Genomic DNA, 13,743 nt, shown 5'->3' on the forward strand with positions numbered 1-13,743 from the left:
ACAGGTGGACGATGAATGGCCCCTCCCAGAGGACATAAAAGAGGAGCGAAAGGGGAGTGGAGTTTGCAGGAGACAATCAGTTCGCTTCATTGGTTCCTGACTCTCCGAGACTCCTGGCCAAGTTTTACAGATCTCGGCCTGGCAGCTCTCCAAGCCAGATAAGGTCTGTGACCGTAAATCCTCCCTCGAAAGACTTTGCTGGATGTGAAGGAGCAGAATTCACAGGAAATTAATAAAAGGGGTTTTTGGTGGGACAATACAGGCTCTTGGGAAGCCTCGGTCAGAACACATTTGCCCTTCCCTGAGGATCTGTGGCTTGTTTATTAATGAGGTTTCCGAACTCCCAATCTTTCTGGTTAGAAGTCTGGGAAGTAGATTGCTCCCCGCTTTGGGCTGATAGCCGGACAAGCCCACAGAGGAGTCAGCCTGGCACCCAAGGGGGTTCTGAGTCACCTCCTGCTACCCGCCACTTGAGGCTTTGAGCATCAGAGGTGGGGTTTCTATGCAGACTGCTGTTGAGATGGTCCTGGCCATTAATATTATGTATTAGTTTTAGTATGATTATGAGGATTATTATGCTTAATGTTATTATTATATTCTTATTAGAAGATACGTAAAGAGAGGGGAAATGAACAGGTTTACTATGCTCAGTTGTTTAATTGTAAGATTAGAGAATTAATATCAATGTAGTGAACGATGCTGTAAATTCAGGTGGTTATCGCACAGAGATATTTCTACCCGCTGTTTAAGAAGAGGTGGGATGTTCATATTTAAAAATAAATAAATAAAAACTTTATAAAAAGAGAAGGTCCCAGTCAGATCAGCTCAGGGCGGCCTTCCTTCGGGTGGATCCCTGACAGACAGACAGTCCTGCAAGGCAGTCTCTCTCTCTCTCTCTTCCTTTTGCAGGCCGAGCGTGGCTGTACCTGGCCTTGAACGAGAACTCCCTGGAGAGCTACCTCCGCCTCTTCCAGGAGAACCTGCCTTTGCTGCATAAGCATTACGTCAAGTGAGTCTGCTGGGCAGCTGGGCTGGCACCGTGGGAAGTGGAGGAGGAGGGAAAGGATCTCTTACACACACACATGCACACACACCACACCATACCCACACCACACCCACACGAATTTTTCTGCCAAGGGGGCGCAGTGGTTAGAGTGCAGTACTGCAGGCCACTTCAGCTGACTGCTAGCTGCAGTTTGGCAGTTCAGATCTCACTGGCTCAAGGTTGACTCAGCCCTCCATCCTTCTGAGGTCACTGATGACAGTCAGTCATCAATGTCTTTCAGTTAAGGGATAATCCAAATAACATAGTCGCGTATCATATAATCAGTTCAGAACTCAAAGTTTGCTAGCAGTTGCAAAACTTACAATAGCTCACGGCACTCAGATCAGCCCAGCATCTAACAAACAGAGAGCTAACAGTCATTCTGGCTCCCTCTTATGGCCGATTGAGGAAAACAGCAACCAATCACATTTTACAGTATGCTTTAAAGAAACAGGTACAACATTGTTACATGATTCATATATTGCCAACCCAACCGTTAGATTATATTCCTAACAGGTACAATGAGAACCCAGATTGTTGGGGGCAAGAGGCTGACTCTATAAACCGCTTAGAGAGGGCTGTAAAGCACTGTGAAGCGGTATATAAGTCTAAGTGCTATTCCTATTAAGATCCGCGGGGGTACAGTGGTTAGCGCGCAGCATTGCAGGTTAATTCTGCCAACTACCAGCAGTTTGATCCTGACTGGGCTCACGGTTGACTCAGCCTTCCATCCTTCTGAGGTCGGTAAAATGAGGACTCAGATTGTTGGGGGCAAAGAGGCTGACTCTGTCAACCGCTTAGAGGGGGCTGTAAAAGCCCTGTGAAGTGGCATATAAGTCTCAGTGCTATTGCTATTGCTTTTCCTTTGAAACTGCTATTCCCAGGGGGTGGCAGAGGGTGCTGGCCACCCTCAATGCTTCGTAAGAAACGCAGGTCAGTGCAAGGAGGGGGAAGTCCTGCTTTTCTTTTCTTTTTTTAAAAAATATGTTTATTTCCATTTCATTCCGTACAATCACATGTATACTGTGCATAACCGGGGCATATAACATTGAACAATAAACACAGCCCTCCCTCTTATAGACAATACCCCCCAAAATACAAACCGAATATACCACCTTGACCCACCATACACCCTCTTTCACCCCCCTCCAACTTTCGTTCTTCCTTCCAACATTCCCCTCTACTTCCTACTTCCCCTCCCCCTCTAACACTCCTCTCTCCCAATACATTCCCTCCCTTCCTTCTCCTCCTCCCTCCAATCCTCTCTCCCACCCTCTCTACCCCTCTTTCTTCTTTTGCTCTACTCCTCCCTTCGGTGTACCTCTATTGTCTATCAATATATTCAGCTTGTCCTATTTTTACACTAACATTAAAGAGCCACAGTATACAAGTGCAATCATGTGCTTTAGGATCTAACACATATTATATTTCCCCCCTCCCCCCCTCCCCCTAAAACCCCCCCTCCCTTCCCTCCCCCCGACTTCCCAGAGCCCGTACACGGTATAGCTTTTTAACAAACACAGTCTAAAATATCTTAAAACAAAGTCCTGCTTTTCACGGCTTTTCGGTTGCCTCTTCCCAAATTACGCTGTTGGGGCTTCCTCACGCTGCAGGAAGTTTAAAGGCAGCAGTTAGTTCTGAGTTGGTGCATCAGCCGGGAGTAGAGGATTGAGCATTGCAGAAGAGCTGCTGGCTCCAGGGTGCGGGGTCCCAGCACCCCTCAAATGGGAGGGCTTCTTCCCAGCCAGTGGGGCAACCAGTTGGGAGGAGCAATTCTGGGTTGTTGACTTCGCCAGGAAGGTCCTGGGTAGAACTTGACCTCCAGTTTTTCCGCCCCGCAGAAATGCCCTGGTCTGCAGCCACGACCACCTGACCCTCTTCCTCACCCTGGTGGCGGGCCTGGAGTTTATCCGATTTGACCTGGACCTGGTGAGCCACCTCCGACCTCCTGGAGCAGCCAGCTTTCAATTCCCTCCTCCCATTGGGCTGGGGCACATCCCACACCCACCTTCCACTGCTGGGCCTCCTGATGGATTTCCCTGTTACATCTGAAGGCAGCTGTGTTTTTTTTTAAATTCTTTCCAACTGATGGGCAAACTTCCTGAAGCAAAGAACGGTGGGAAAGGGGATTTCTTGGGAGGGGTGGGCGAGCAGCAATTCCACCTCGATCTCTCCCGCTTTTTCCAGGATGCCCCTTACCTGGACTTGGCTCCCTACATGCCAGATTACTACAAGCCCCAGTACCTGCTGGATTTTGAGGACCGGCTGCCCAGCTCCGTCCATGGGTCCGACAGCCTCTCCCTCAACTCCTTCAACTCGGTGACATCCACCAACTTGGAGTGGGACGACAGTGCCATCGCCCCCTCCAGTGAGGGTAAGACAGCGCCATCGCCCCCTCCAGTGGGTGCCTGGATGGGCGGGCAGGAGCTCCGGGAGCCAAAAGATGGCACGGGAATGCGTTGACTCCACGCTGGTGGGGCTGGTGGTTCCGGCCACGCCTGCCCAGGCGACCCTCCTGCCCATAGAACGGAGGGTCTGGATGGGACTGGGGGGGGGGGACAGTTCTTTGGCCGGAGGAAGGCCCTATCAAGCTGCAAAATCTGCCTCCAGCATCTCCAGTTCAAAGCCCCTCAGGCAATTGGGGTGGGCCAGTATTTTGAGGTACCGTGTTTCCCCCAAAATAAGTCAGGGCCTTATATTCTTTTGACACCCCCCTCCCCTCGAAATAAGTGCTTGGTCTAGGATAGTGTTTCCCAACCTTGGCAATCTGAAGATGTCCGGACTTCAACTCCCAGAATTCCCCAACCAGCATTTGCTGGCTGGGGAATTCTGGGAGTTGAAGTCCGGACATCTTCAAGTTGCTAAGATTGGGAAACACTGGTCTAGGAGGCGGCGAGCATGGTCATCTCATGGCTGCTGCTATGTTGCAATATTTTGGGGGAGGATTTATTTTAGCGCATGCGCTCAAAAGTCCGATTGGGCTTATTATCCGGGGAGGTCTTATATTCGGGAAAACAGGCTACTTCTGAGCTTGCCTCCCTTGATCCCATACGATCAGCATGGGGTTTTTTTGACCATCCTCAAGGGCCGCTTGGCCTGAATCGTCCCTTCTCTTCCCCCCCCCCCCCCGCCCTCCCCAGTCGCAGTTTGGGAAAAGCCCTTCGCTGACACTGCTCTGCACTCAGTGGGAAAGCAAGAACAGCTTCCTTTAATCTTCCGAGATAACGTGGTCCCTGAGCAGGATCTGGAACTGAGCCCAGCCCTGCAGCCTGAGCTGAGAGAGAGTTCCCCGCCCTGCCCTTGTCCTTGCTTGTCAGTTAGTTAGTTAGTTAGTTTATTTTATTGTCATTGCAGATGGTACAACCCAATTAAATGCTGTCTTCAGTGTACATTATAACTATAAAAATAAAAACACACTTCCTTCCCATGCTATATCATTGAAATTGAAAAACCCTGATATTGCATTCATATTGCACCATTTCATAGAATTCAATATACCATATTTTTTGGACTATAAGATGCACCGGTGTATAAGACGCACCAAGATTTCGAAGATGTAAGTAAGAAAAAAAAGTTATTGTCTTCTCCGACCCCCAGCCAAAACGGCGACATTTTCCCCTTCCCCCCCAGCCCTGCTGAAGCCTGCAGAGTGCTTCTGGGGGTGGGGGAAGGCAAAATTGTTTTGGTGAAAAACAGCCCGTTTATTGCCCATTTTCCACAAAATGGGATGCAGAGGCGGGGCTTCTGGAGGCCAGAAATGGCTGTATTCGGTGTATAAGACACACCAATATTTCCATGCTCTTTGAGGGGGAAAAGATGCATCTTATAGTCTGAAAAATACGGTAGTTACTTCCCTTGGATAGAAGCTGTTTTTCAGCCTATTTGTCCTTGTTTTTATTGTCCTGTACCGGCTGCCAGATGGTAATAGTTAAAAAAAAAGGGCACCTAGGATGAGATGGATCTTTAAGAAGGTTTTGAACTTTCTTAAGGCAGCGGGAGCTATCAAGCTCTTCCAAAGAGGGCAGAGGGGCAACCCATGATCCTCTGGGCAATGACATGGACCCTCCGGAGCGCTGTCCTGTCTGCCCCTGGGCAATTGGCAAACCAGACACAGGGGCAGTAAGTTAAAATACTCTCTATGGTGCAGCGGTAGAAAATCCCCTGCAGTTTTCCGTTCAGTTGTTGTTTCCTGAGAGTCCCAGGGAGTATAATCTCTGTCCCACCTCCCCACCCACACCTTCCGCCCGGTTTCCTTTTATTTCTAACCCTCCTTTTTATCCCTCGTTTTATAGATTATGATTTTGGAGAAGTCTTCCCTGCAGTGCCGTCCATGCCTACCACAGCATGGGAAGGTGGGACCAGCTTGACTGGTTTTCCAGTTCCCTCCTCCTCCCTTCCCGCCTGCCCCCAGAGCTTCCTGCATGCTGGGCCACAGGTCTCTTTAACACCAGCCGGTGCCTGAGGGGCCCAGCAGCCAGGCCACCAAGCGCTTCGGTGGCAGGCTCTTGCCAGCTTAAATATTGGCTCCCTCAGCCCAGGGCATCTGCTGCCCAGTTCCACCGCCTAAGTGGTTCTCCAGGCCCTTCTCTATGCCTAACCACCTCCTATAGTTCTGTGGCTTCCGTCTTTCCAGCATGAACCGTCAGTCTCTTTCTGGTTTGCAAATTAACAAGCTTCCGGGGAGTGCTTCTGTGTTGGTGCCAGCGGTCTCCTCCTAACCCAGTGATGGTGAACCTTTTCAGTACTGAGTGCCAAAGCGAAATGGGTGTGCGCGCCAGAGCGCCAGAAACCCGAAGACAAACTGGCCAGCGTGTGCATGCCTGTTTTTGGCCGTTTTTCGGACCGTTTTCAGAAGCGCTTGGTGGTCTGGCTGCTGGGCCATTTTCAGGCCGTTTTTGAGCCCTCTGGCACCTGCGAACACCAGCTGGCCGCTCCAGCGGCTGCGAAGAAGGGCGGCCTGAAAACGACCCAAAAGCACTCTGTTTTTGGCCAGTTTTTTGCACTGTTTTCAGGCCATTTCCAAGCCGTTTTTGAGCCCTCTGGCACCTGCGAAAACCAGCTGGCCGCTCCAGTGCGAAGGACAGCCTGAAAACGGCCCAAAAAGTGCCCTGTTTTTCGATCATTTTTCGAGCCATTTTCAGACCATTTTGGGGAAATTTTCAGGCCATTTTCAGGCTGTTTTTGAGCCCTCTGGCGCCCACAAAAACCAGCTGGCCACTCCAGCGCATGCGAAGGACAGCCTGAAAACGTCCCAAAAAGCGCTCTGTTTTTGGGTTGTTTTTCGGGCTGTTTTCTGGCACCAACAAAGACCAGCTGGCAGGCGCAGCGGAAACTAGAATCTACACCTGCCATAGGTTCGCCATCACAGTCCTAACCTCTTACTGTCCGCCTGTCAGTGCATGGAGGCTGGGGGAAGGGGGTTAAGCCACCTGATCTCGTGGCCACAGATGCTTCCGCCAGCAGCTTCTCTTTCCCAGCTGGGTCCTGCTAGCGGCGGTGGCAGTTGCTGCGGCCCTTTCTCTGTCCTTGCCTCCCTCGGCTCTCGCCTTGCAGTATTTCGGAAGGCGGGTGGGCTCCAAGCTCCTGACTTAGCTCCTAACTCCTTTCACCTTTGAGCAAGTTGCTGCTCCCTCGGCCTGCGAAGGGAACAAGGAGAGCAGCAACCGAACGAAAGAGATGGAAAGTTAAACGGGTTGTCCCAAAGGTGCGTTTTTTTTCTTCCCAAGAGGCCCCTGGGCTTCCTTGGTTTTTCTTCGAAGACGTTTCGCTACTGGCCCAAAAAGTTTCTTCCGCTCTTCTTTGGGTCAACCGGGACCTGGATGACTGAGAATCTCCATAGACACTTAAACCGGTTGTGTCGTCTCCTGCAATTCATGGCTGAACACAGGTTTCCGGGAGGAGAGAGGGGATTTTGTAATGGAGTCATTGCAGAATTAAAGGTGGCTCGGTGGCTAAGACGCTGAGCTTGTCGATCAGAAAGGTCGGCGGTTCGAATCCCTAGCGCCACGTAACGGAGGGAGCTCCCGTGACTTGTCCCAGCTTCTGCCAACCTAGCAGTTCGAAAGCATTTTAAAAATGCCAGTAGAAAAATAGGGACCACCTTTGGTGGGAAGGGAACAGCGTTCCGTGCACCTTCAGGCGTTGAGTCATGCTGGCCACTGATCACGGAGATGTCTTCGGACAGCCTTGGCTCTTTGGCTTTGATGAGCACCGCCCCCTAGAGTCGGGAACGACTAGCACATAGGTGCAAGAGGAATTTTTACCTTTTTAATTGAAGAATTAGTAGAGACTGCCCTCTTGATTTTCTCCCCCTGCCCCCCTCTCTCCCGGATGCTTCCCCACTTGTAAAACTGACCAAGATGCACCGTCCCATTTCCGGAGTCCCTTCAGCCGCAAGGGGCTGCTCCTGAGGTGGGCAACCTATTGCTGTTAGGCAGGGTTATGTCAGGCTCTGTGGGGTTTGGCAGAGATCAGGAGCCCCTTCTCCCCCCCCCCCCAGTGGGTCTGGGCAGGAGGGGAACGTCCTCCTCTTCTTCGTGCGTAGCCTGTGGAGCAACACGCCAAGATGTCACCGTGTGTGAAATCAGGATGGTGAATTTTTTGAGCAAGTGTGCAAAAGAGTTGCATATGCAGCGTATCTTCTGACTGGGGACACTGCTGCTCCTGGGAACGGGGAGAGACAGCTGACCTCCTTCCTTCCTTCTCCTTCCTTCTCCCATTGATTCCATCCCTCCCATCTTCCTTCTTTCCTTCCCTCCCTCCCTCCCTTCCATTGATTCCATCTCTCCTTCCCTCCCTCCCTTCCATTGATTCCATCATCTCTCCTTCCTTCCCTTCCTCCCTCCCTTCCATTGATTCCATCCATCTCTCCTTCCTTCCCTCCCTCCCTCCCTCTCTCCCATTGATTCCATCCCTCCCATCTCTCCTTCCTTTCCTTCCTCCCTCCCTTCCATTGATTCCATCCCCCCATCTCTCCTTCCTTCCTTCCCTTCCTCCCTCCCTTCCATTGATTCCATCCCCCCATCTCTCCTTCCTTCCTCCCTTCCATTGATTCCATCCCTCCCATCTCTCCTTCCCTCCCTCCCTCTCTCCCATTGATTCCCTCTCTCCTTCCCTCCCACCCTTCCATTGATTCCATCATCTCCCCCTTCCCTCCCTCCCTCCCTTCCATTGATTCCATCCATCTCTCCTTCCTTCCCTCCCTCCCTCTCTCCCATTGATTCCATCCCTCCCATCTCTCCTTCCTTCCCTTCCTCCCTCCCTTCCATTGATTCCATCCCCCCATCTCTCCTTCCTTCCTTCCCTCCCTCCCTCTCTCCCATTGATTCCATCTCTCCTTCCCTCCCTCCCTTCCATTGATTCCATCATCTTGCCTTCCTTCCCTTCCTCCCTCCCTTCCATTGATTCCATCCCTCCCATCTCTCCTTCTTTCCTTCCAGAAGGAGACCTGACTGATACGCTCAGCTGTCCACGTTCTGTGGCCTCCGAGTTGAACAGCTGCCAGGCTTCCGCCAAGAGCCCCACCCAGCGCTACAACCCTTTTGACGGGAAGGCGGAAGCACCGTCATCCGCCGAGAGCACCCCAGTGCACGTTGCCTCGCTGAAGGGCGACCTCGCGCCCGAAGGCACCGATCAGTCTGAGAGCTGCACGGAGCTGGAGGTCATCAGGTTGGTGCCGGGGAGGAAACATTCCCCAATTGCTTGGGTGCCCCACATGGCTCTGCCCTCTGCCCATGGCTCTCGTAGACCCCTCCTCTCCTGCTGTGGGAAGTGCCAGGAATTGTTTCCCTGAGTCTGGGCACGGGGAGCCCTCCTTCGCTTGCAACCACTGAAGCGGAGGGCCGAAGCAGCTTGCCTGCCTTTGGAGTTGCAAGAGGTCTGGGCTCAGTGTTCTCCTGAGTCCTGTCCAGCTCGAAACCCTTGAGTGGGGCCGGATTCAGGGGTGAAATCATCCCGGTTCGGCCCAACCAGTAGGGACGATTATCCCTGGTTCTGCAAACCGGTAGTTTAAAAAAAAGCTTCCAAGGATCATCGGAAAGGGTGGATATTTTTCACTTTTTAAAGCTCAGGTGAGTAGGCAGGGGGGAAAAATGCTTTAAAATGTGAGGGGGGAAGCTTCTGACAATCTTGCAAATCAGCGGTGAGCCGCACGATGGTCAGAAGTCCCCCCCCCCCCCGACATTTTAAAGCATTTTTTCCCCTGCCTATTCACCCAAACCGGCAGGAAAAAAATGCTTTAAAAAGTGAAAAAAAGTTGGCCACGCCCACCCAGTCACATGACACTCCCCCACCAAGCCACGTCCACAGAACCAGTGGCAAAAAAATTGCCATATTTTTCGGAGTATATGACACACCTTTTTCCTTCAAAAAAGAGGATGAAAATTTGGGTGCGTCTTATATACTGAATACAGCATTTGTGGCCTCCCGAAATCCCGCCCCCTTTGCAAAAATGGCTGTGCATAGCCTTTAGGAGGCTTATAGAACGCTCCTGGGGGCTGGGGAGGGCAAAAATGAGCAAAAAATGGGCCATTTTTTGCTTGGTTTTGCCCCCACCCTAGCCCCCAGGAGCACAATATGGTAATTTTTTTGCCACTAGTTCTGTGGATGTGGCTTGGTGGGGGAGTGTCATGTGACTGGGTGGGCGTGGCCAACTTTCTTTCACTTTTTAAAGTATTTTTTTCCTGCCGGTTTGGGTGAATAGGCAGGGAAGAAAATGCTTTAAAATGTCAGGGGGGGGGGAACTTCTGACCATCGTGCGGCTCACCGCTGATCTGCAAGATTGTCGGAGCCTCCTAAAGGCTATGCATGCCCTTTTTTCTGACAAAAAACTGGGCCCGTTTTTGAGAGGTCTGCAGAGTGCAAACACTTTTTTAAAAAATTTGCCTCTTCAAAATCTTGGTGCTTGTACTCCAAAAAATACGGTAGATTTCACCGCTGGCCAGATGTCCCCCTATCCTTGAGCCCCGAGCAAGCCTGCCGGCTGCTCGGCTTGCAACTATTCCCTGGTGCGCCACAGCCCGATAACTCATTTCCCTCTTGACAGGTTGGCTAAAAAGAAGAAAACAGGCAAGAAGAAGAAAGTGAAATCGGAGGAGGCCTCTGTCCTCTCCTTCCCTGCTCCTGCTGGAGACCAGGCGGTGAACCAGGAGGCCGGGCGGCCATGGACCACCCCAGAGTCCAACCTGACGGTCAGCACCGAAGCGCCGGCCCTCTGCCAGCTGGGGCTCCAGATCCCCGAAATGAAGGACACGGCTATGGAACGGGTGGGGCAGGAACTCAGCAAGGTGATCGACTCGCTGGAGGCGGCCGACGGGTGGAGCCACCCCCTGGATCCCCCAGACCAGTCCTTTCGGACCGACTTGCCAGGGGACCCCCCTTCGGAAGGGCCATCCCTTGGCAGCTTTGGTCAGGGTCTGCCGGCCCCCATGGACTTCTACCGCTTTACCGTTGAGAGTCCAAACACTCCTGCAACAGGTGGTGGCCACCATGACTCTGCAGGGCATGGTCAACCGGCACATGTTTTTGGTAGCCCTGAAGCTCCTGAACAAGAGGAAGAAAGAGGAGGAGAGGGGGAGGCTGCTGGGCCAGCCGTAGCCAGCTCGCCGGGAGAAGTGGTGGAGACGGCCAGTGCGGCGGCCCTCAGCAGGCTGAAGGAGGATCGGGCGAGCCCTTCTCCGAGCAGCGCCGAGGACTCAGGGGTGGAGGAAGGGCAGGGCAGTCCGTCAGAGGCTGCCCATCCCTCGGAGTTCAGGTAAGGGCTGGTTCCTCCCTTTGGCCAGACCCTCCACCTGAGAGGTGGCAATGCTCGACCACCCTTCTTCCAAGGTGTGTGTGTGGGGGGGGGGGTATGGCAGCCTGTGTCAGGGTTCCAAGTAATCGTGACCCGTCAAAACCGCAGTCCACTAAAGCGTGCCCGATCAAAGCGCGTATGTGACGTCATCAGCAGCGCGACAAATAAAATTAAAAATAAATTAAATTAAAATTAAAATAAAATTAAAGCAAGCCGATTCACATAAAGGTAAGGGTTAGGTTTAGGGTTAGGGTTAGGTTAAGGGTTAGGGTTAGGTTTAGGGTTACATTAAGCGTTAGGGTTAGGTTTAGGGTTAGGTTAAGGGTTAGCGTTACGTTTAGCGTTAGGTTAAGGGTTAGGTTTAGGGTTAGGTTAAGGGTTAGGGTTAGGTTTAGGGTTAGGTTTGGGGGGGTTAGAGTAAGGTTTTCGCGTTAATTTTAAATTTACCGCTCACAGCGTGCCGTTTTCGTCGCGCTGTGATGACGTCACGTACGTGCTTTCGTCGAGCGCGCTTTAGTCTACTGCGGATTTGTGGTGGAACCCCAAGTAATACATCCCTTGCAAGCAAAAACTCTGAGGCAGGTGAATTCCTAAAATAATGCTGTATTTTTCGGCATATAAGACGCACCTTAGAGAGGGTGAAAATCTGGGTGCATCTTATACACTGAATACATCATTTTTGGTCTACTGAAAGCCCGCCCCCTTTGCAAGAATGGACGTGCAGAGGGTTTGGGAGGCTTGCAAAGTGCCCCAGGGGGAAGGCAAAAACAAGCAAAGAACGGGCCATCCCCCCCCCCCCCCAAGCACTGTACAAGCCTCCCACAGCTCTGTGTGGGCTTTTTTTTTTTTTTGCAAAAAACAAGGCATGCAGGAGGTTTGGGAGCCCTGCAGAATGCAAAAACTTTTATTTTATTTTATTTTTTTTTATTTTTTTTTGAGATTTGAAAAAGTTTTTTATTTTCCATTTTTTCATTTTCATACACTCACATATATACTGTGCATAGCCGGAGCCATACAACATTAAACAATAATCGCAGCAATTCCTCTTGTCAACAATACCACAAAAAGTAGAAACCCAATACCTCTTCCACTCTCCGTACACCTCTTTCTTCCACCCCCCTCCAACTTTCTATCTTCCCTCCATCATCCCCCTTTACCCTACTTCCCCTCGCCCTCTACCACTCCTCTCTCCAGATCCACTCCCCCCTTCCTTTTCATCTTCCCCCCCCCACCCTCTCTCCCATCCCTCTCTACCCATCTTTCTTCTATCCCACTCCTCCTCCCCTTGGTGTATTTCCACTATATGTCAATGTATTTAACTTATCCTATTTTTACAGAGAAATTAAAGAAAAACAGTATACATGTGAGGTCGCATTACATTGAAATCTAACACATTGTATCTAACCTAGTATATATCCCTCCCTCCCACCCCTCCCCCCCAACACCCCACCTCCCTCCCCCCCCCGACTTCCCAGAACCCGTACACGGTATAGATTTTTAGCAAACACAGTCTAAAATATATTGAGAAAAAAGAAATAAAGAAAAAAAAAGGGTTAATAACATCTCTACATTGATCTTAGCTTCTTCTTGCTACGCTAACTTTGAACAATTTAAAAACTTTTTTTTTTTAATGTACCTCTTCGAAATCATGGTGCGTCTTATACTCCGGTGCGCCTTATAGTCCCAAAAATACGGTAGCTTTATTGGAAATACCATATTGGCACGTATCTGTCGAAAACCGACTCTGAAAGGGCCCCTTGGTTTTCACCTCATTAAAAGTAAAAGTTTTTCCCTCAACCCCAGACAATCAGTCACATGGCCCCAATCACTGCAGCGTCCGCTGGTCTGGTGGCATCACTCCTCTTCCTTTCGGCCAGGTGTGACAATCTCCTTGGTTCCCAGGAGAAAATCTTTTATTTTGACTGCACAAGCCCAGCTATCTCTAATCCCTCCCTCTCCCTCACTCCAGTGGGGGAACACTGAAGCTCCAAGATGGCTTTGTCCAGGCCAGCTTCAGGGTTGACAGCCTGCTTCCGGCATCCAGTTGGCAGCAGAAGTTGGGAGTTGGCGCTGTTGCGGTGGCATCTCGGCCAGTGTGTGCCGAGAAACTGTTAGGGAGGCTTTTCAGGACAATTCTACCTTCGACATTCCCTGTATGCTCCTCTTCCTCCTCCTTGCCTCTTCAGCATCCTTTCCTTGCCAGTCCTCGTATTGAGATGCTTTCTGAGCTTGGTGGGGTTCTTGCAAACATTTCATTAACCAAACCAGGTAACATCACCGGCGCTAGCATCGTTGGTCTAATACTGCTGATGTAGCCTATGAGCTTCTGTGGCGCAGTGCTTAAAATGCAGTATTGTAGGCTACTTCTGCTGACTGCCGGCTGCCTGCAATTTGGCAGTTTGAATCTCACCAGGATCCAGGTTGACTCAACCTTCCGTCCTTCTCAGGTGGGTAAAATGGGGACCCAGATTGTTGGATGGGGTTGGGGGAATAGGCTGACTCTGTAAACCACTTAGAGAGGGCTGTGAAACACTGTGAAGCGATATATAAGTCTTAAATACTATTGCCATCTTCCTTCCCTTCCTTCTTTCCTTCCTCCCTCCCAGTGGTTAGGATGTGGTATTGCAGGCTAACTCTGCCCAATGCCAACAGTTCGATCCTGAATGGCTGCAGGTTGACTCAGCCTTCCATCCTTCCGATGTGGGTAAAATGAGGACCCAAATTGTTGGGGGCAAGAGGCTGACTCTGTAAAAACTGCTTAGAGAGGGCTGTAAAAACACTGTAAAGTGTTTTTAAGTCTATGTGCTATTGCTACTTGGGGTGATGAAACGTCTGCCAGAAAACCACCGAGCTTAGAGAGCACCACAGAGCCCCAGATTTCAACCTTGAGCTACCAATATTACTCCTT

The 13,743-nt window shown here is 50.9% G+C and overlaps 1 protein-coding gene across 4 annotated transcripts in view; it reads left to right on the forward strand.

The window, feature by feature from the left end:
* Positions 1-13,743, forward strand: part of PLEKHM2 (pleckstrin homology and RUN domain containing M2) — a 32,475-nt gene that overhangs the window by 7,762 nt on the left and 10,970 nt on the right. Inside the window, exons 4-9 of one of the 4 annotated variants that reach the window (XM_087702620.1) lie at positions 910-1,009; positions 2,887-2,974; positions 3,233-3,419; positions 5,338-5,397; positions 8,485-8,713; positions 10,089-10,796. In XM_087702620.1, coding sequence (XP_087558746.1) covers positions 910-1,009; positions 2,887-2,974; positions 3,233-3,419; positions 5,338-5,397; positions 8,485-8,713; positions 10,089-10,796 — 1,372 coding nt within the window. The remainder of the gene's footprint in view (positions 1-909; positions 1,010-2,886; positions 2,975-3,232; positions 3,420-5,337; positions 5,398-8,484; positions 8,714-10,088; positions 10,797-13,743) is intronic. The other 3 variants (XM_087702621.1, XM_087702623.1, XM_087702622.1) reach the window with 3 other exon arrangements.

Source organism: Thamnophis sirtalis, unplaced genomic scaffold (assembly GCF_051295495.1).
Source record: "Thamnophis sirtalis isolate CommonGarterSnake01/CBP01778 unplaced genomic scaffold, rThaSir2_p1.2 scaffold_15, whole genome shotgun sequence".
NCBI lineage: Eukaryota > Metazoa > Chordata > Lepidosauria > Squamata > Natricidae > Thamnophis > Thamnophis sirtalis.